Source organism: Carassius carassius, chromosome 14 (genome assembly GCF_963082965.1).
Source record: "Carassius carassius chromosome 14, fCarCar2.1, whole genome shotgun sequence".
Lineage (NCBI taxonomy): Eukaryota > Metazoa > Chordata > Actinopteri > Cypriniformes > Cyprinidae > Carassius > Carassius carassius.
Window position 1 is genome coordinate 33,368,124 of NC_081768.1, and position 22,645 is coordinate 33,390,768.

General features: G+C 40.1%; 2 protein-coding genes across 2 annotated transcripts; one reads left to right on the plus strand and one right to left on the minus strand.

Annotated features, from left to right (window-relative positions):
- Positions 1 to 3,695: 3,695 nt before the first annotated feature.
- On the plus strand, positions 3,696 to 9,410 carry LOC132157529 (gastrula zinc finger protein XlCGF57.1-like). Its single transcript, XM_059566901.1, has 2 exons — positions 3,696 to 3,770; positions 7,611 to 9,410. The coding sequence occupies exons 1-2, from the start codon at positions 3,737 to 3,739 to the stop codon at positions 9,311 to 9,313; spliced, it is 1,737 nt and encodes a 578-aa protein (XP_059422884.1). The 5' UTR covers positions 3,696 to 3,736; the 3' UTR covers positions 9,314 to 9,410.
- An 11,815-nt stretch (positions 9,411 to 21,225) lies between these two features.
- LOC132156657 (gastrula zinc finger protein XlCGF8.2DB-like) lies at positions 21,226 to 22,424 on the minus strand. Its single transcript, XM_059565588.1, has one exon. It carries the CDS (start codon positions 22,416 to 22,418, stop codon positions 21,372 to 21,374), a length of 1,047 nt encoding a protein of 348 aa, XP_059421571.1. The 5' UTR covers positions 22,419 to 22,424; the 3' UTR covers positions 21,226 to 21,371.
- Positions 22,425 to 22,645: the final 221 nt, after the last annotated feature.

Genomic DNA, 22,645 nt, shown 5'->3' on the forward strand with positions numbered 1-22,645 from the left:
TGAGTAAAAACAGATTTTATATATTTATTGTGTGGCATGCTGTAAGTGGGACATTATGCGGGTGAAATACTATTTTGTAACCCAGGGAAGGACAATAATAGAAAGAAATTTGTGCAGTTGGTTTTGTGCTATGTGTGCTTATGGTATCTTTTTGATCTTTTGCAGAAACTGAGTGTTTTTGGGTGTAATTACCTTTTTTTCCCCTATTGTAATTTTAACAATTATACTGTACCTCCAAGCTCTATTGTACCTTTTTGTTTATTATTATTATGTATATTTTTCCTTTTCTTTTCTATAGGAGTGGTGGTTTCTTGAATGGTTTGGCAAACAATTTTATAACATTGCTCAACACTTACCCAAAGCCAGACTGTAGCATAGATTTTGGGGTGGTTTCACATGTAGTATTCAGTTTGGAGTTTGCTGTGAGTGGGGTTTGTCCTATTGGGGGTGCTGTGTTAACTGAGATTGCGGGGTCTGATACACTGATTCTGTGCCATAGTGAGGTTTTGCTGTTGGCCATTTGTGTGCCTATGGATAGTATTGTTGGCCAACCTTCAACATTTTAACCATACCATTTGTGATAATAAACTGAGATTTTCTTTTACACCAGTCCTTTTCTTCCTTTATTTGAATCCTTTAAGATACCTGTGAAGGGAACTAGGTAATGCTAATAAAGTATTGTTCCATATGGTTACATCCAGAAGAGGAACATTTTGTATTTAAACAAGTACGTTGTGTTTTCTTACAATTTAATTTATCTATTTATTTTTTTTACCTAAGTACATAGTCGTTAAACATCTCAAATGGAGTGGGGACTTTTGTAATATAGTACACTAAAAGGATATTTGAAGAGTAACAAAAAATATAATATAATGGAAATAAATCTCATTCATCATAATTTAGACATTTTTATAAATATTTTCAGGTATTTATAGACTCTAATGAACTTTTCAACTCCTTAATTATTTGTATGTCATGTTCTGGATGTAGTTTAGACAGCAGCGTGTGAACAGGACTTTTATTTTGGCGCGGTGATGTGACGTCACAAGTGTGCGCCGCACTCCTGCGTCTCTTGTGGCTCGACTGAAGAAAGGTCTGTGTTTAAAATCATCTTTAAACAACCTTCAATCAACTCGAGAGGTTTACAAGCGATGGAAAATCAATAGTTTATTATTATGAACGTAATGGTGTGAGTAAATAAGCGCGTGCACACACGAGTAACATCTCATTAACTAAGATGAATTCAGTGATGGAGAAACAGCTGTTTCTCCTAGTCAGCGGAGTCACTCAGAACTGGGGAGTAACGGAATACATGTAACGGCGTTACGTATTTAAAATACGACATATGAGTTTTGTTATAATTACATTTTAAATGAGGGGTAGTCCGATTACAGTTACATCTGAAAAGTATTTTAGACTAACAAATGTCATAAAAATAAAAGTAATCACTTTTGGTAATTTAATATAAACAGTTTGGGGATTTAATCCAATACGGCGACTGATTCTCCGTTGAAACAAACAAACAAAAAAAGCAGCCTGTTCATTTAGCAACTCCTAGCATACATCATTATCAGGACACAAACATTCTCCTAGAATTTCCACTTAACCTTCAGTTAACAGATCCATATGAATCATGCATGAAATAAAGGTTAAGTCAAACGATAGCTTTATGTGCTTTACAAATGAACAGATCATCTTTGGCGCGGTAACTCCAGTTCATGATTCTTAGAGTCAATCTTTTAAACAAAACCAGTGAGTAAAGCAGTGGGTCACAAACTGGATAGATCTGAGGTGTGTTTCCCAAAAGCATCATTAGCGAACTGTGGTTGTTAAATATTGAACTATAACAGCATTTAGAAATTCATTTCTTCTCTCTTTATTTATTTATTTGTATGATGTATTTATTTATTTTGCACTAGCCTATATGTTTGGGCCACAAGAGAAATATTAAGGAAGTAAATGAAAACATTTAACTCCTGTATATCTCATTATCCTCATATGAAGTAGATTTGTCTTCTGTCGTCTCTGTGCAGCTTTAATGCAGTGTCAGATGCCGAAAGCGCCGTCAGTTTTTACTTTCACTATCTAGTGAATCGACTGAGAGTAAGGGTGTACTCACACTAGGCACGGTTACCATGAACCGGGCCCGAGTACGATTGTCCCCCCTCCCCACTCCCCCTCTGGCACTCACATAGGGTTTCAGCATTCGTGCCGGAGCACGCTTACGTCATTATGGTGCGACGGTTTCGGGATAAACAGGAAGAGCGGCGCTCTCTGAACACAATGTCAATTGTGTTCCAATTTCCAATATCCAATTTGTGGATAATTTTGTGTCGTTTGGTCCACGGTGGTCCACAGCCCTCTCACAGCCTGTTGTTAAACAGATGTGTCGCCTTAGTGGCGCGAAAATGTTCACGTAATCGTGCTGCTCGTATGAGGAGGTTTGCAAGGTACCAGCTGAGCTTTTGGAGCGTCGCAAAACCGTGACGCCACCCGTCCTGTTCCGTGCTCCAGCACGGTTAGCGCTCACACTGCATGCGAACCGCGCCCGAGTCCAACTGAACCGTGCTCTGGCCCACCTCTTCCAAGCGGGCCAGGGCCGGCCAATCGAGCCGCGCCCGGGCACGGTACAGAGCACTCACAGTAGTCAAACAAACCGCGCTTTGGTGGTCAAACGCACTCGGGCACGGTTCAAACTGGCTAGTGTGAGTACACCCTAAGAGGTTCACCCAGAACTCTTGTGATAGCCATTGGCTCTTCTTCCTGGTTTATAACAAATATTTACAATATTTTACCTTGAGTTCACGGTTGGGGGCAGTGGATTCGCTCTATGCCACTGGACTCCATCTCTTATTTAGTCTAGAGCCCGCTCACTTTCACCCAGGCCGCCCAAAAATACAATTCTGGCTACGTGTTTCTGGATTTATCCTGAAGATTGGAACAGCACAGAATCCCATTCATAGTGTTCAAATCGAATCTCTATTGATTGGAAGATTAAAATGACATAAAAACATTGTTGTTCATAGAAATCCTGCGGAAAACTGTTGTTGTTAAAAATAAAATACAAAGAAAACCCAAATCCTATCACTTCTATTTAGAATTGGAAAGCATAAAAACAAGACATCAGGTTAATATGTTCCTTTAGTGTGTTTCATAGCTTGAGTATTTCAAAGTATTTAGATTAACATACTAACCTGACTAATCTAACAAAATACATTACTGGTTACATTTTAAAGCTTGTATTTTGTAATCTGTAGTGAAATACATTTTAAAAGTAACTTCCCAGCCCTGGTTGAATCAAATGATTTGCCAAATGATTCGCCGATGTCTCATGCTGGTTAAAACACTTTAATTCATCAAAAACCTGTTTCATTAAAACTTTAACCAATAGAAAATGTTTTCATTAAAGCGCAGTCTGATACATGTGGTCAACAAACCATAAGATGCAGAAAATATCTTTCACCATGAATTGTGTTATTTCATTAATGTTGTAGACCGTGCTAGTTTTGAGTGTTTTTGTCTAATCAGGTGCCTCTCACTCCCTTACTAGTGCGCTAGGGAGCTGATTGAGACACACACAGAGACTTAGTTTGTTTTTCTTTGTGTTGTTCTCATCTTAATCATGACAGAGTATCTAACCAGGAAAACTCTGCTGAAGCGACTGAGATCCTCGTGACACACTGATGTAAAGATGGCGTTTATTAAAGAGGAGAGTGAAGACATCACAATTGAAGAAATGTTCAGTATGAAAGATACTGAGCAACAAACAGGTTGGTTTCAATCTCAAAGCTGAACTCCCTCATTTGGTCCTTATTCAGATGTCCAGCTCTACACAAATGTATGATATTTGTATGAGTGTCTCAATTAAAGGGGTTTTATTTGACATGGATCAGGATGACCCGTGTGGACAGACATGTTGAGATCACATAACAGGCAAATAAAACCGCCAGTGGGCTCTACATTTATAACAAACTTAGTTTTAATTAAATTGTCTGAATGTTTGTGAGTGACGAACAGTTCACATCAAAGTCTCAAACTAAAGAATACATCTGTTGCTACTTTCTTCGGTCAAGCAGGTGTAAATGTAGCATCATAATTTGAGCTTGGATGGGGGTTTCTTCTCCTGGGGCCTGATGTATAAGTATATAAGTGGCGTATGTAGAACATGGGCATATCAGGAAACATTCAAACTAAAATAGACATAAATGTGTGCACACTGTACAAACACTAGACAGTGCGTACGCTAATAATTACAAAAGCAGAACTTGTGTTCTGAGGAATATCTTCATGTGAATAATTATCAGTGATGCACTCTACACGTCTATGTTTCCATCTGCTTAATGTCAGACACTGAAGGACTCGCTCGGTGATGGACGGACCATTGATGGGTTTGAATAAGCAGCTCACACACTACTGTATAAGAAGTACACTACTGTACAACCTTTGCTGCACACAGCTGTGCTGTGGGTGTCCAATGATAGCCAGTTTCACAGTCTTATCCCAATATTATGAAACATACCGTTGTACTTGAAGGATAGAATTAGAAGATATACTTAGCATACGAACGTGTCGGGAATCGTGCCATAACGCTAAGAGAGAGCTTACGAATGGTCCAGACCAACCTTACGAAAGTGTGACTTACAGGAGATATACTTGGCGTACGAACGTGTCGGGAATCATGCCATAATGCTAAGAGAGAGCTTTACGAATGATCCAGACCAACCTTACGAAAGTGTGACTTACAGGAGATATACTTAGCGTACGAACGTGTCGGCAATCCTGCCATAACGCTAAGAGAGAGCTTACGAATGGTCCAGACCAACCTTACGAAAGTGTGACTTACAGGAGACATACTTAGCATACGAACGTGTCGGCAATCCTGCCATAACGCTAAGAGAGAGCTTACGAATGATCCAGACCAACCTTACGAAAGTGTGACTTACAGGAGATATACTTAGCGTACGAACATGTCGGGAATCGTGCCATAACGCTAAGAGAGAGCTTACGAATGATCCAGACCAACCTTACGAAAGTGTGACTTACAGGAGATATACTTAGCGTACGAACATGTCGGGAATCGTGCCATAACGCTAAGAGAGAGCTTACGAATGGTCCAGACCAACCTTACGAATGTGTGACTTACAGGAGATATACTTAGCGTACGAACGTGTCGGGAATCGTGCCATAACGCTAAGAAAGAGCTTACGAATGGTCCAGACCAACCTTACAAAAGTGTGACTTACAGGAGATATACTTAGCATACGAACGTGTCGGGAATCGTGCCATAACACTAAGAAAGAGCTTACGAATGGTCCAGACCAACCTTACGAAAGTGCAACTTACTGGAGATGTACTTAGCGTACGAACGTGTCGGGAATCGTGCCATAACGCTAAGAAAGAGCTTACGAATGGTCCAGACCAACCTTACGAAAGTGCGACTTACTGGAGATGTACTTAGCGTACGAACGTGTCGGGAATCGTGCCATAACGCTAAGAGAGAGCTTACGAATGGTCCAGACCAACCTTACGAAAGTGTGACTTACAGGAGATATACTTAGCATACGAACGTGTCGGGAATCGTGCCATAACGCTAAGAGAGAGCTTACGAATGGTCCAGACCAACCTTACGAAAGTGTGACTTACAGGAGATATACTTGGCGTACGAACGTGTCGGGAATCGTGCCATAACGCTGAGAGAGAGCTTACGAATGGTCCAGACCAACCTTACGAAAGTGTGACTTACAGGAGATATACTTAGCGTACGAACGTGTCGGGAATCGTGCCATAACGCTGAGAGAGAGCTTACGAATGGTCCAGACCAACCTTACGAAAGTGTGACTTACAGGAGATATACTTAGCGTACGAACGTGTCGGGAATTGTGCCATAACACTAAGAAAGAGCTTACGAATGGTCCAGACCAACCTTACGAAAGTGCAACTTACTGGAGATGTACTTAGCGTACGAACGTGTCGGGAATCGTGCCATAACGCTAAGAGAGAGCTTACGAATGGTCCAGACCAACCTTACGAAAGTGTGACTTACAGGAGATATACTTAGCGTACGAACGTGTCGGGAATCGTGCCATAACGCTAAGAGAGAGCTTACGAATGGTCCAGACCAACCTTACGAAAGTGTGACTTACAGGAGATATACTTAGCGTACGAACGTGTCGGGAATCGTGCCATAACGCTGAGAGAGAGCTTACGAATGGTCCAGACCAACCTTACGAAAGTGTGACTTACAGGAGATATACTTAGCGTATGAACGTGTCGGGAATTGTGCCATAACGCTAAGAGAGAGCTTACGAATGGTCCAGACCAACCTTACGAAAGTGTGGCTTACTGGAGATGTACTTAGCGTACGAACGTGTCGGGAATCATGCCATAACGCTAAGAAAGAGCTTACAAATGGTCCAGACCAACCTTACGAAAGTGCGACTTACTGGAGATGTACTTAGCGTACGAACGTGTCGGGAATCGTGCCATAACGCTAAGAAAGAGCTTACGAATGGTCCAGACCAACCTTACGAAAGTGCGACTTACAGGAGATGTACTTAGCGTACGAACGTGTCGGGAATCGTGCCATAACGCTAAGAGAGAGCTTACGAATGGTCCAGACCAACCTTACGAAAGTGTGACTTACAGGAGATATACTTAGCGTACGAACGTGTCGGGAATTGTGCCATAACGCTAAGAGAGAGCTTACGAATGGTCCAGACCAACCTTACGAAAGTGTGACTTACAGGAGATGTACTTAGCGTACGAACGTGTCAGGAATCGTGCCATAACGCTAAGAGAGAGCTTACGAATGGTCCAGAGCAACCTTACGAAAGTGCTGACAGTGCTGATATACTTGGCGTACGAACATGTTGGGAATCGTGCCATAACGTTAAGAGAGAGGTTAAGGAATAGGTTAAGAACTACTTAGCGGTAAGAACGTTTTGGGGAACTGGGCCCAGATGCTTAGTTTTATTTTAAAGTTAATACTAATATTAATTTCTGGTTTGTGCAGAAAATATATTTAACTTTTCTGACAATATATAGATTGTTTCAGTTTCTTTGAATAATTATAATTTTTTCAGTTAATTGATCAGTGATTAATTATTAGCATCGCCAATTGAGATAAGTTTATAATTAAAAAAATATATCCTGGGTCAAACTGTCAGCTTAAAGACCTGAAGAAAGTTTCTCAACTCTGGCCCATGCAATTAATAAAAACATTAATAAACAAATACTGCGAAAATAGAATTTTTTGACAATAATAATGGACTTCAAGATTGAGTAAGGTCCCCTTTTCTGAAACCTTGATCAGACTCACCCATCTTTATCTTTCAATAATACACAAGACCTTGATTAGTATGTGTGTTTGATTCGGGTTTGAGCTAAGCTCTGAAGGGAAGGGGGTTACAAGGGCCAGAGTTGGGAACTTCCAGCAGGTGTTTTGGAGCAAGGGTTAGTAACGGTGGCCTCCAGAGCAGGTTTGGGCACTTCTCGTTCAGGGTCTAGCATACATGCTGTTGGTTTTGATGTATTACATACCTTAATGTTTTGATGTATTGTGCTATTACACTGGGAATAACTTGTTTTTTGTTTGTGGTTTTTCTCTTTAGACCTAATACCAATGAAAGAGAAAGTATTGAATGAAACTGAAGGGAAAGATGAATATGGGAATCTTCTTGATTTCACAAATAGAAGAGAATCTTTTAGACATTTACAGACTGAAAAGACTTCCACACCAAAAAAAGCTCAAAGCAATCATTTCACTTTCAATCAAAAAGGAAAACTTAAAGTCCACACTGGAGAGAATCCTTTCACCTGCCAACACTGTGGAAAAAGTTTTATTCGTGAATTAAGTCTTGATGTGCATATGAGAGTTCACACTGGAGACAAGCTGTACACATGCCAACAGTGTGGAAAAAGTTTCACTCAAAGAGGAAGTCTTAGCACGCACATGAGAATTCACGCTAAAGTGAAGCCTTACCCATGCCCTGAGTGTGGAAAGAGTTTCCATCAACATGTTAACCTTAAAGCCCACATGAGGATACACACTGGGGAGAGCCCTTTTACCTGCCAACAGTGTGGACAAAGTTGCAATCATATAATCAGCCTTAACAGACACATGAGAATTCACACCGGAGAGGAGACTTACACATGCCAGCAGTGTGGTGAGAGCTTTGCTCAACATGTAAACCTTGAAGCCCACATGACAATACACAATACAGAGAGTCCCTTCACCTGCCAACAGTGTGGAAAAAGTTTCACTCATAAAGGAAGCTTTAACATCCACATGAGAGTTCACACTGGGGAGAAGCCTTACACCTGCCAACAGTGTGGAAAGAGTTTCACTCAAAAAGGGAGCTTTAATTGGCACATGACTCTTCACTCTGGACAAAAGCCTTACACCTGCCCTGAGTGTGGAAAGAGTTTTGCTCATCATGGAAATCTTAACGTCCACATGAGAATTCACACTGGAGAGAAGCCTTACACCTGCCAACAGTGTGGAAAGAGTTTCACTCGTAAAGTCAATCTTGACATGCATATAAGAATTCACACTAGAGAAAAGACATACACATGCCAACAGTGTGGACAAAGTTTCCATCATAAAGTAAGCCTTAAAAAACATGTAAGGATTCACACTGAAGAGAACCCTTACACATGTCAGCAGTGTGGAGAGAGTTTTGCTCAGCGTGTAAACCTTAAGGTCCACATGAGAGTCCACATTGAAGAGAAGCCTTACACATGCCTTCGTTGTGGGGAAAGTTTCGCTCAACTTGGAAACCTTAAAGTCCACATGAGAGTCCACAATGGAGAGAAGCCTTACACATGCCAGCAGTGTGGTGAAACGTTTGCACAACATGTACATCTTAAAGCCCACATGAAAATACACAATGGAGAGAGTCCCTTCACCTGCCTACAATGTGGAAAAAGTTTCACTCATAAAGGAAGCTTTAACGTCCATGTGAGAGTTCACACTGGGGAGAAGCCTTACACCTGCCAACAGTGTGGAAAGAGTTTCTCTCAAAAAGGAAGCCTTAACTGGCACACGACTGTTCACGCTGGGGAAAAGCCTTACACTTGCCCTGAGTGTGGAAAGAGTTTTGCTCATCATAGAAATCTTAACATCCACATGATAATTCACACTGGAGAGAGCCCTTTTACCTGCCAACAGTGTGGAAAATGTTTCACTCGTAAGGAATCTATTGACAGGCACATGAGAGTTCACACTGGAGAGAAGCCTTACACCTGCCAACAGTGTGGAAAGAGTTTTGCTCAAACTGGAAACCTTAAAGCTCACATGAAAGTTCACACTTGACTTCCGGTAATGCCATGCCTGAGTCAGACTTTTAAGAACATCGCTCAGCCCGAATTTTTGTTTAATCTGCCTGTTAAAAAGAAAATTACTCCTTAAAGGGTTAACTTCCATTTTTGGGTGAACTATGTAATTAATAACTCACCCTCATGTTCTTTCAAACCCGTGAGACCTCCATTTATCTTCAGAACAGTTTAAGATATTTTAGATTTAGTCCGAGAGTCCACATTAAACAAGTTAACAGCTTAAGTCATTTGTGGATTAATGCGTATTAGAGATGCGAACCGTTTAATATGATTCAGTTCGATTTGGTGAACTGGTTCAAAAAGATCCGGTTACATCGAATGATTCAATGCTTCAACAAATTCTAACTGACCCTCTGATGTCACATGGACTACTTTGATGATGTTTTTCTTACCTTTCTGGACATGGACAGTAGACCGTACACATAGCTTCAATGGAGGGACTGAGAGCTCTCGGACTAAATCTAAAATATCTTAAACTGTGTTCTGAAGATAAACGGAGGTCTCACGGGTTTGGAACGACATGAGTTATTAATTACATAATTTAGATTTTTGGGTGAAAGCAATGATACCGTTTAATACTGGCTTTTTAAAAAATGTCACTAAAGTTACAAGAAGATATGATCATTTCTTTGGAGAAAGCCCGCCGAGATTGATAATAGTTCACTTTGTGGACTTCAGTGTTCAATATTAAAAAATGTTAGCCTGAATGCACTTTTTCTTTTTTTTTTTTTAAATAAAAGCATCTGCAAAATGCATAAATGTAAATGTTAATATTCCTGTGATCAAAGGTGTATTTTCAGAGTAAAAAAAAATTCAGTATTCTGAATCAGAATCAGAATCAAAAAGAGCTTTATTGCCAAGTATGCTTGCGCATACAAGGAATTTGTTTTAGTGACATAAGCTTCCAGTAAACAGAGACAACAACACACAGAAAAAAAAAAAAAAAAATTTACAGGAGAATTACAAATTGGCAAATAAATAAGTGTATAAACAATTGTGCTATAAATGATAATGGAATAGGATTGAGTGAGATGCAGGAATGTTCTAGGATGGAGGGGTAACAAACAAATATAAGGATATTGCACATTTTTGCATAAGCATAAGTTTAAGTGGGAAACATTTAACTGCCTGGGGGAAGAAACTATTCTTGTGCCTTGCTGTTCTTGTATTTGCGGCTCTGAGGCGTCGGCCAGATGGCAAAAGTTCAAAGATGGGGTGACTTGGATGTGAGGGATCCAGAGTGATTTTCTGAGTCCTTTTCCTCACTCTGGATGTGTACAGTTCTTGGAGGGTGGGCAGGGGAGCACCAATAATCCTTTCAGCAGTCCGAACAGTTCTCTGTAGTCTTCTGATATCTGATTTTGTAGCTGAACCAAACCAGACAGTAATTGAAGTACACAGGACTGACTCAATGACGGCTGAGTAGAACTGTTTCAGCAGCTCCTGTGGCAGGTTAAACTTCCTCAGCTGGCGAAGGAAGTACAACCTTTGTTGGGCTTTTTTCACAATGGAGCCAATGTGATTGTCCCACTTCAGGTCCTGAGAGATGGTGGTTCCCAGGAATCTGAATGACTCCACTGCAGTCACAGTGCTGTTCATGATGGTGAGTGGGGAAAGTGCAGGGGGGTTTCTCCTAAAGTCCACAGTCATCTCCACTGTTTTGAGCGTGTTCAGCTCCAGGTTGTTAAGACTGCACCAGACAGCCAGCTGCTCAACCTCTTGTCTGTAAGCAGACTCGTCCCCGTCCTGGATGAGGCCGATGACTGTAGTGTCGTCTGCAAACTTCAGGAGCTTGACAGAGGGGTCTTTAGAGGTGCAGTCGTTGGTGTACAGGGAGAAGAGCAGAGGGGAGAGAACACATCCCTGAGGGGCACCAGTGTTGGTCGAGCAGCTGTTTGACATGAATTACCCCAGTCTCACTAACTGTTGCCTATCTGTCAGAAAGCTGGTGATCCACTGACAGATAGAGCTAGGAACAGAGAGCTGGGTCAGTTTGGTCTGGAGGGTTGTTGGGATGATGGTGTTGGGATGATTCTTTTTTGAATAGAAGGATCCAAAGATCAGCAATTGTACAGTCGTGTCACAATTGTACAGTCGTGGCCAAAAGTTTTGAAAATTACATAAATATTGGAAATTGGAAAAGTTGCTGCTTAAGTTTTTATAATAGCAATTTGCATATACTCCAGAAGGTTATGAAGAGTGATCAGATGAATTGCATAGTCCTTCTTTGCCATGAAAATTAACTTAATCCCAAAAAACCTTTCCACTGCATTGCATTGCTGTCATTAAAGGACCTGCTGAGATCATTTCAGTAATCGTCTTGTTAACTCAGGTGAGAATGTTGACCAGCACAAGGCTGGAGATCATTATGTCAGGCTGATTGGGTTAGAATGGCAGACTTGACATGTTAAAAGGAGGGTGATGCTTGAAATCATTGTTCTTCCATTGTTAACCATGGTGACCTGCAAAGAAACGCGTGCAGCCATCATTGCGTTGCATAAAAATGGCTTCACAGGCAAGGATATTGTGGCTACTAAGATTGCACCTAAATCAACAATTTATAGGATCATCAAGAACTTCAAGGAAAGAGGTTCAATTCTTGTAAAGAAGGCTTCAGGGCATCCAAGAAAGTCCAGCAAGCGCCAGGATGGTCTCCTAAAGAGGATTCAGCTGCGGGATCGGAGTGCCACCAGTGCAGAGCTTGCTCAGGAATGGCAGCAGGCAGGTGTGAGCGCATCTGCACGCACAGTGAGGCCAAGACTTCTGGAAGATGGCCTGGTGTCAAGAAGGGCAGCAAAGAAGCCACTTCTCTCCAAAAAAACATCAGGGACAGATTGATCTTCTGCAGAAAGTATAGTGAATGGACTGCTGAGGACTGGGGCAAAGTCATATTCTACGATGAAGCCCCTTTCCGATTGTTTGGGGCATCTGGAAAAAGGCTTGTCCGGAGAAGAAAAGGTGAGCGCTACCATCAGTCCTGTGTCATGCCAACAGTAAAGCATCCTGACACCATTCATGTGTGGGGTTGCTTCTCATCCAAGGGAGTGGGCTCACTCACAATTCTGCCCAAAAACACAGCCATGAATAAAGAATGGTACCAAAACACCCTCCAACAGCAACTTCTTCCAACAATCCAACAACAGTTTGGTGAAGAACAATGCATTTTCCAGCACGATGGAGCACCGTGCCATAATGTAAAAGTGATAACTAAGTGGCTCGGGGACCAGAATGTTGAAATTTTGGGTCCATGGCCTGAAAACTCCCCAGATCTTAATCCCATTGAGAACGTGTGGTCAATCCTCAAGAGGCGGGTGGACAAACAAAAACCCACTAATTCTGACAAACTCCAAGAAGTGATTATGAAAGAATGGGTTGCTATCAGTCAGGATTTGGCCCAGAAGTTGATTGAGAGCATGCCCAGTCGAATTGCAGAGGTCCTGAAAAAGAAGGGCCAACACTGCAAATACTGACTCTTTGCATAAATGTCATGTTATTGTCGATAAAAGCCTTTGAAACGTATGAAGTGCTTGTAATTATATTTCAGTACATCACAGAAACAACTGAAACAAAGATCTAAAAGCAGTTTAGCAGCAAACTTTTTGAAAACTAATATTTATGTAATTCTCAAAACTTTTGGCCAAGACTGTACATGTGTCTGCAACCAATAATGTCGGAGAGTACTCTTGAAGTAAAGAAGAAGTGGGATTTGGAGATGAATACAATTATTGAGTATAACACCTGGAAACTATGGAAGCATATGAGTAGCCATATTCAATTTGGAATGTAATATGCAAAATGACAATGCAATATGTAAAATGGCAATACATTTCTGTATTAACATTTACATTTTCCAATACATTTGTGCAGCATTTGTTGCGAAAATGAAATTACATAATTTTCATTTGCCATTTCATACACTAGTTTTAATATGGGGGTGGTGTTGGCGCAGTGGATAAGACACGTCTTTGGTGTGAGAGACCTCCACTGTGAGACACCAACGTGTCCCTGAGCAAGACACTTAACCCCTAGTTGCTCCAGAGGCTTGCGACCTCTGACATATATAGCAATTGTAACTCGCTTTGGATAAAAGCGTCAGCTAAATGAATAAATGAACACTAATTTTAACACTTTATAAGTTGCAAAATTTAAATGAAAATGTATTACAGAAATGAGGTCAAGATACTTTTCAGTGAGAGAAAATGGACAAGACAGTTAGTCCGTGTTGATCATTTAATTTCCTATTTAGAATTCAATAACGAGAAATGGAAAAATGGCTTGTTTACAGCAGCTATATTTATCAGTGGGACAATATTCATAGACAATATATATATATCTAATCATTTCTGTAATACATTTTCATTTTAATTTTGCAACTTATAAAGCTTTAAAATTTGTATTCATTTTACATATTAAAACTAGTGTATGAAATGGCAAATGAAAATTATGTAATTTCATTTTCATTTTGCATCAAACGTTGCACAAATGTATTGGAAAATGTAAATACAGAAATGCATTGCCATTTTACATATTGCATTGTCATTTTGCATATTACATTCCAAATTGAATATCGCTACCCATGTGCTTCCATAGGAAACAAGTATACAAAGATGGACATAAATTAACCAGAGGTCCGTTATGGAAATGATTTAATTGGAAAGTGATCATTAGATTTTTTTCATCTCCTTTCATTATTTTGAAATTTTATAAGACTAAAACAAATTTATGTTGGAGGGGATGTGGACAAATTGGGGATCACACACATATTTCTTTGGGATTTCCCTAAATTGAAAGCATACTGGCAGGGAATCCGGAAGGAATTGTCTAACATTTTTGCAAACTTATATAATATGGAATCCGCTGATCCTTATTTTCGGAGTGCTCCCTCCAAATATTTTAAAGTAAGAAAAATGGTATCTTCTCAGAGTACTTTCTCTTTCTAAGAATATTCTCACTCTTCAATCTGTGGGGGATATTGGTAAGATAAATAGGACAAAGGGTTGCTGAACTATTGTCTGTTTACTGTTCTGCTTTTTGGTATTTTTTTTTCTCTTTTTTTCATATCAATCTAGTAACTAATGTGGGAAACAATTAATGTAACGTTTACATGGAGATGTAATACTACATATTATAAAACTCATAACATAAACATTGGTTAAAAAAAAAAGATTCACACTTAAAAGTCCCTTCAGCTGCCAACAGTGTGGACAAATTTTCAATCATAAAGGAATTCTTAACAGGCACATGAGATTTCACATTAGAGAAAAACCTTGCACTTGCCAACAAAGTGTACAAGTTCTACTCAAAAAGTAAACTTTAACAGGCACACAATGATTCACACCGAATAGAACCTGCACCTGCCCTCAGTGTGGAAAGTGTTTCACTCAAAAAGAAACCCTTAATGTGCTCAATGCATGTCACAATTCCGGATTGGCTTATACCAGCTGAAAAACTTCCTGTTACACTAACAGTGAAATTCTAGCTCACTTGACCCACAGACAGACGGACAACCGGCAAACATGGCTCTCTGTTAAACTCGCTTTCTTCAAGATCTACCTAGTCTGACTATCAATGATGTGGACCGACTGGTCAAGAAGTCATGCCCCACTCCTTCCAGCGAACGGGAAAAAGGATTCAACATGTATATCGCCAGCTACATCAATAATTACAAGGGTTAGTCATTATGTTGAAGTGTTATTGTAGCAGCTAATGCTAACATTAATGTTAACTGAACGATTAGATGGCTAACGTTTTTGACTGTGTTTTCTTTTATAGAGGTACTGTGTAAAAATATAACATTACAGTCTCAAATTGTGTGCTTGTTGTCCTTCCTCACAGTGTCAATGAAAGACAAGCAGCCATTGTTCCTGTGTGGCGGGCTGTGCCTTATGCAATCATTTGGTTGCACTTTATCAGACTGCCCATTATTCACAGCTAAACATTTCTGCTGTTCACAGCTGCACAGACACAGAGCAGATCTGGCATAAACCAAGGACACTGGTAAGTCTTCTGTAAAGTGAACAGAGGACTCTGTAAAGTAAGTCCACTGTACTATTACTGTGCATATTGTTAATTACCCAAATGACTAACAATTGCTATATATGTCAGAGGTCGCACGCCTCTGGAGCAACTAGGGGTTAAGTGTCTTTCTCAGGGACACGTTGGTGTCTCACAGTGGATTCGAACCCGGGTCTCTCACACCAAAGGCATGTGTCTTATCCACTGCGCCAACACCACTATATTGTAGCTGTAGTTATGCCATGTTGAATGTGTCTCTAATGTTAGGGTGTTAGGCCAGGCCCAGTTGGAGAAATGGACTTTCGAAAACCCAGATATTCAACAACAGACTGTGTAAGGTGAGATTATCTTTACTTCGTAAATCAGTGTGGTTTTTGTATGCAATCCATTTTATGTATGTTGTGGCGGAAGTTTGGTGTAGTGTTTTTTTTTACTCTGGTAATATTTCTCAGAAGTTCAGGGCGCTGGATGGGGAACTGCCAGACCTTGCCATGTTGAGAGTATCAGAGGTGTACAAAGACTTTCCCTCTTCACTTGCACACTTGGTAACAACAATGGGCATGTCAGCTGATGTCCCGTTAGTCCAGTCTGCTTTTAGAGCTGTCCAGGCAGGAAGCGTGCTGTCATTTGAGCATAAACCACCAGCAATGAGGGAACCCTCCCTTCTCATCCACAGCTACGGGCTCGGACCACCATCCTGTGTCTATGTTCTATCAGAGCAGGAACATCTTCACCTGAAGTCTCTGGAGGTGTCATTCAACATGGCACACAGAAGCTGCAACACAAGGGCAGAGTTTGAGAAAGATGAGAATGACATCTACTCACTTCCATGAGGCATGCCATGTTCGTAGACATACATCTGCAGATAATCTGGCTGAGAGAATTCTTGGGGGTCTCGTCAGACCACGGACATGAGGAGAGTCATTGATATGGAGCCACTCGCTGTTAAAGAGTATTGCACTCTTAAAAACTTCTGTTCTGTTCACACTGCGGGTTAAATCCTGATTCTCCATGGCTAGGTAGCTCTCCTGATGGAGTCATCTTTGATCCCTCTGGGAACCCACCATTTGGTCTCCTTGAGGTCAAATGCCCCAATATCCAGAGCTATGTGGAGCTATGCCCTATCTAAAAATGTCCGGTGGTGCTTTGAAGCTCAGGAGGCAGCACAAGTACTACTGGCAAGTTCAAGGTCAGATGCTCTTGGCAGGGCTAGAGTGGTGCGATTAGTCGAGACATGTTAGTCGAGCGAATTTATAAAGATCTTGATGTAATGCACACCATGAGAGACAGAGCAGATAATTATTTATTTTACCATTACATACAGAATCTTTCAGTAAGTTTCACTCGCATGCAGGAAAAAACAAAATCTCTTCAGAAGCTTTTATTCAGCAAGCTTCACTTGAACATAACATAAGTTCACTGTTCTCTTAACTTAGAAGAATGTGACGTAAAATGTAACGTTGTCATGTACAAAACCGTATACCTTCAAATAAAATTATACAGGTAGTCAATACAGTAATACAATGTATAAGGGTGCAATACATTTAACACCCCCCCCCACTCTTAGCCCCTTGTATTTACAAAACAACAAATTAAACATTAAATACATTTTTCTCCTTTACATAAATTAGTGTTTACATACATTTTTACACTTTTATGTTCCAAACATGCCCTGAGTAAACCTCTTTAACTTCTGCTTGGGGGCTGGCTTTGTCATTATGTCAGCAACTATTTTCTCTGTAGGACAATATTCCAAGATAACCTTGCCATCATTAACAATTTCTCTTATGAAATGGTATTTGATATCAGTGTGCTTTCACCTTTGCCTACAGATTGGGTTTCTGGCTAGTGTAATGGTACCTTGGTTGTCTTCGTACCCCTTTGTTTGTGAATATTTGTATGTGTACCCTTAAGCAACTGCTCTAAGTAGATACATTCCTGCATGGATGATGCTAAATTATTTATATTCGCATTTTATAATAGTTGTGCAGTCTTTACATTTTTATTTCAATGTAGAAATTATCTATTAATTTCATTTTATATTTGGACAGATTTGTTACGTGACAGCATTATTGAAAGTTTCTTAAGGGTCAATATCATTTTATCTGCATCTCCTGCACTCCATCAAGCCACTCTTATAATAGCAGTCATCACTCAAAATAATGCACGACTCTATTATCTGTATAGCATGTGTGTAAGACTCTAATACAATTATGAAGTAATAATTTTATGACAAATAAATATTTCAGTGAGTAAAACTGGCTGTCTATAGAAGGCTGTTATGGACTACACAGCATTTTTATATTATTTTTTAATAATTTTTTTAATGATTATTATTTTAAATTATTGTCCCTGGATCAGTACGATACTCTTGTAATAAAGTAGCGGTGGTAGCAGACATATTTTGAGTATCAGTTCTGGTTGAAAAGAAGCGATCTAATCCTGTTTACATGAAATAAGCTGCTCCCGAGCAGGTTTAAGCTTACGGACCTGTTGCTATGACAGCAGCTCCGGGATGAGCTTCGAAGAACCAAATGATCCAAGATCTCGCCAAATCATCAACAATCAAATCCAGCTAACTGAGTTAGCGACGTACGAAGAACAGGCCCCAGGAACTAAATAAAGTTCTGGGGAAAAACATACCCCTCAAAAAGTCCCTGCTGGTGATGTAGTACTTTTTCAAACTTGGGCGCTAAACATGCTGATTGGTTGAGTTCACGCAGCATTGTGATTTCAACCACCATTTTTTCGGATAATTTTCAAAATATTACTGTTACTTTGTCATGAAATGTAATTTTAAAAGTATTGTGAATGTAGTTGCTTTAAAGTCAAATCTGTGGTTTATTTATAAAGACAGCGCCTATTTAAAGATGTGTTTGGCCGATCTCAGAGACGGTGAACTCTACGCGATCAGCGGGAGCTCAGTCCTCATCTATCCACCGAGAACAGCCTCACCTCGGCTAGACCTTCTGATGTGTGCCGCTGGCTCTGATGTCTCTTTAGTGGTTAAACATTACATATCATTCATTTGGGTAATCTTTGGTCTGTATTCAATTTATCTATATGTTAAAATGAAAATAAAAATAGTTTGAGCAGTGTTGGGAAGGTTACTTTGGAAATGTAATAGGTTACAGATTACAAGTTACCCTATTTAAAATGTAATAGTAGTGTAACTTTTTCAATTACTTTAAAAAAGTAATGTAACTGATTACTTTTGAGTACTTTTTGATTACTTTTATAAATTTCTAATGAATGTTTATTTGCAACTGTTAATCATTTTCAACCATTTTACACCATGCAGGTTTTACCTTAAAGTAGAGCTCAATACTGTCAGATTTTCACCATCCTTCATCACTTGAATTAAGATGATCACACTTGAACACATCCACCACACAATTAGACTTTATCTAATAAGCATGTGTCCTATTTTGTCTACTAAACTCCTGAAACATTGGTGTCTTCTTGAAACACTGCTGTCTCTTTGTATGATGATATGATAGTTTCTCAAAATTAGTAAAATGCTCATGAAGTGACTCAGAGCAGTTCTAGAGATTATGTTTGTGTGCTCATATATTGAGGCAGCAGAGGCTGAAAACACTGCGAGTTTCGGTAGGCCTATGTGTAGTAAATGAAAGCGCATGTCTGCGCCATTAATTTCCATGAGGGATGGACTGGAAAAAAATTAGGCTGGGAAATCTCACACTCATACAGCCACAACACATTCTGAAACATGGACAACCCTACTTTGTGTATGGACCTGACATGATAAAGATTAAATCCTTAGGTTGGGCACATGCAACATAATCAAGAGTTCTCTCCTGAACTGCACCTTCACTTCCGTTATCCATCCATTCCTCATTCGAAAAATGGAGAAAGAGACTCTGAGGCACCCCCATCATCAATTATAAAAGAGAAGGTGTGTCCTGTTTCAAACTGGGTTTTTATGCGGCTGCCTTTACTAACATGCGAGTTCACCATCCTTCCTCCTCGTGAACCTCTGGAGTTGTGAGTTTAGACTTTCTTTTTTAACTGTTCCTGTGGTGTTGAGCAACTACAATTCATTTTAATCCTATAATTGTATATTATAATTTATTTAAAGTGAATAAATTGTAATGAAAAATAAATAAAATTAAATAGCTAAAGTAAATTGTAAAAAGGTCGTAAAGTAAAAAAGTGGAAGTGCATTTGTCAATTCTGTCATGAGCATACATCAGCAATTACACATGTTTAGGGGATTAGGGCATTATTAATATACCATGTAAGGTGGTATGTGCTAGAAACCACTATCAGTGAGTGTGCCCATGGGGTGGGGGCACCGCCGTGCAAGGCAGTGTCCCACAGAAACATACCCCTTGTCCCCCCTTGGGCTTATTAGCAGGTGGTCACCCTAACCATAGGCTACATTAATTTTCCTAAGGGTTGTGTTCTTGTCTGCATTAGCTCCCCCTAAACCTACTGTATGATAAAATATTATTATTTGTCTGCTAAATTACTACTGTAACATTACAATAGATGATAATGATTTCGTTTATACCATATTTTGAGTGAGTGTGAGCAATGTGCTGCTGCTGCTTGACTAGGCAAAAAATGAGGAGCCCAACCATTGCCAGTCACGACTAACCGATTCATGATTTATTAGAGATTTAATTATTGAATGGCGGATTCGGAAATAATCGCAGATGGCCAGTCAGCGCCTGATTTCTACAGATATGCAGAACGTGCAGGATTCATAGATTGACATTTTGAGGCTTAATATTCACAGACACTCTCATATCGCATTTTGATTCAAGTGTACTGACCTACTTTTGATTTATTCGTCCAAAATGTGGCATATTGTATCCGCGTTAGGATGAATTCCATTTTTATGACTGGATTCTATGAACCAGTCTGTGTTTCCTCATCACGGAGATGCTGAATGTGGATGTGTGTAAAATATTCAAATGTAATCCCCTTTGTAATCGTTAAAATTTTCATAAGTAACTGTAATTTAATTAATCATTTTTTCTTAGTAACTGTAACTGATTACAGTTACATTTATTTTGTAATTAAATTACGTAACGCCGTTACATGTAACTAGTTACTCCCCAACACTGGTAATGGGTGTATATATACATATTTCCCTGAACTACATTTCAGATGCAGTTAATATATTTAAATGAAAACGAAAGGAATCAGTGGTATTTGATATCCTATTTTATTTTATTGTAAATATACAGAGAGGACAATAGCAGTAGCCAAGGCGAGCTGACTGATGTTATCAAGTACGCTGCTGTCAATCAAACAATCATGGGAGGGGCCTCCGACCATGTGACGTCACATGGTCAGACGACTCGATTTGAGAAAGGGCTAAACATTTAATGATATTACAAAAAAAAACACTTTGTGGTATTTTAGCATTATAAGGTAGTTGTGTGTACACACACTGCCAACACACATTTCAGTTCAAACAACTTGTAAAAGTGAATGTAGCATTATATGACCCCTTTAAGGAAATATCACTGCTCTGCTTACATGCTCAGGCCAACAAGCTCAAAATAAAAGGCATTTTTCCAGTGACAGATGAGAATTGTTTCCAGATGTCTGACTTGCCTTGCTTTTGTCAAGTAAACAGCAGCTTTCATTTTCTTCTCAACTTCTTGTGTTGACATTTCTACTACACACCACCGTTCCCCGCGGGTCTCCAGCCAAATTTTCTGACAGCCCACTCCTGCCCGCTGACTTGTGCGGTCACACCGGGCCCCGCACTTAAATTTATGCATTTAGCAGACGCTTTGAGGAGTAAACGGACTGAATGAGCCCCCCACCCCCCAGCCGGGAACGCTCCCTACTTTGCACCGGGCCACGCATCAGATAAGTACGGCCCGGTATACACTTAAAGGCTTCTCTCTGGTGTGAAGCCTCATGTGATACTTGAAGGTATAATAAATTGTAAAATCCTTTCACACAGGTTGCGTTTGGGAGGTTTCACTCCCCAGTGAATTCTCCTATGCCTCCTAAGGCCAATCAATTTATGGCACTCGTTACATATAAAACTTTTTCTCTTTTGAGTGAATCCTCATGTGTCTCTCAAGGGCAGCTTTACCTGCGAAACTCTTTCCACACTGATCACATTTGAACGGCTTCTCTCCGGTGTGAACGTTCATGTGATACATGAGGCCCACCTTGTTTGTGAAGACCTTCCCACATGTTTTACAGATGAAACGGCTCTTTCCAGTGTGACTTATCATGTGGGAGTCAAGAGCTGTTTTATATGTGAAACTCTTTCCACACTGAGTGCAGGTGTAAGGCTTCTCTCCAGTGTGAAGTCTCATGTGGGTTTTAAGACTTCGTTTTTCAGTGAAACTTCTTCCACACTGTTGACATACCAAACAGTTCTCTCCCAAGTGAATCTTCAAGTGGTTATTGAGGCTTGCTTTACAAATGAAACTCTTTCCACACTGATTACATTTGAACGGCTTCTCTCCGGTGTGAACGTTCATGTGATACATGAGGCCCACCTTGTTTGTGAAGACCTTCCCACATGTTTTACAGATGAAACGGCTCTTTCCAGTGTGACTTATCATGTGGGACTCGAGAGTTTTTTTATACGTGAAACTCTTTCCACACTGATTGCAAAAGTAAGGCTTTTCTCCAGTGTGAACTCTCATGTGGACTCTAAGATGTGCTTTGTGAGCGAAACGTCTTCCGCATTGTTGACATACAAAGCAGTTCTCTTCCGAATGAATCTTCAAGTGGTTATTAAAGCTTATTTTACGAAGAAATCTCTTTCCACACTGATCGCATTCAAACGGCTTCTCTCCAGTGTGAACGTTCATGTGTGACTTCAGGTCTAGTTCTGTTGTGAAGCTCTTTTCACATTGTTGGCATGCAAAAGGCTGCGGTCCAATGTGAACTTTCATGTGATTTAGAAGGGTTTGTTTTCGATTGAAACTCTTTCCACACTCTTGGCAGGTAAAATCTCTCTCTCCGGTGTGAGTTCTCATGTGTACTTTCAGGCTTGCAGTTTGAACATAACTCTTTCCACATCGTTGGCAGGTGTAAGGATCCTCTTCATCGTGGATTCTCATGTGTACTAGAAGGTTTTGATATTCACTGAACCTCTTTCCACACAGTTGGCAGGTGAAACCCTTCTCTTCATTGTGGATTCCCATATGGGCTCTAAGGCTTTCATCTTCACTGAAACCCTGTCCACAATATTGGCAGGTGTAAGGATTCTCTCCATTGTGGATTCCCATGTGGATTCTAAGGCTTTCAGGGTGAATGAAATTCATCCCACACTCAAAGCAGGTGAAAT

Excerpts from the sequence above, each read along its gene's own strand:
- LOC132157529 (XM_059566901.1), top strand. The coding sequence starts at position 3,737 with ATGTTCAGTATGAAAGATACTGAGCAACAAACAG. Across the intron at positions 3,771-7,610 it reads AGATACTGAGCAACAAACAG|ACCTAATACCAATGAAAGAG; the intron begins GTTGGTTTCAAT and ends TTTTCTCTTTAG.
- LOC132156657 (XM_059565588.1), bottom strand. The coding sequence starts at position 22,418 with ATGAGAATCCACGATGAAGAGGATCCTTACACCTGCCAACGATGTGGA.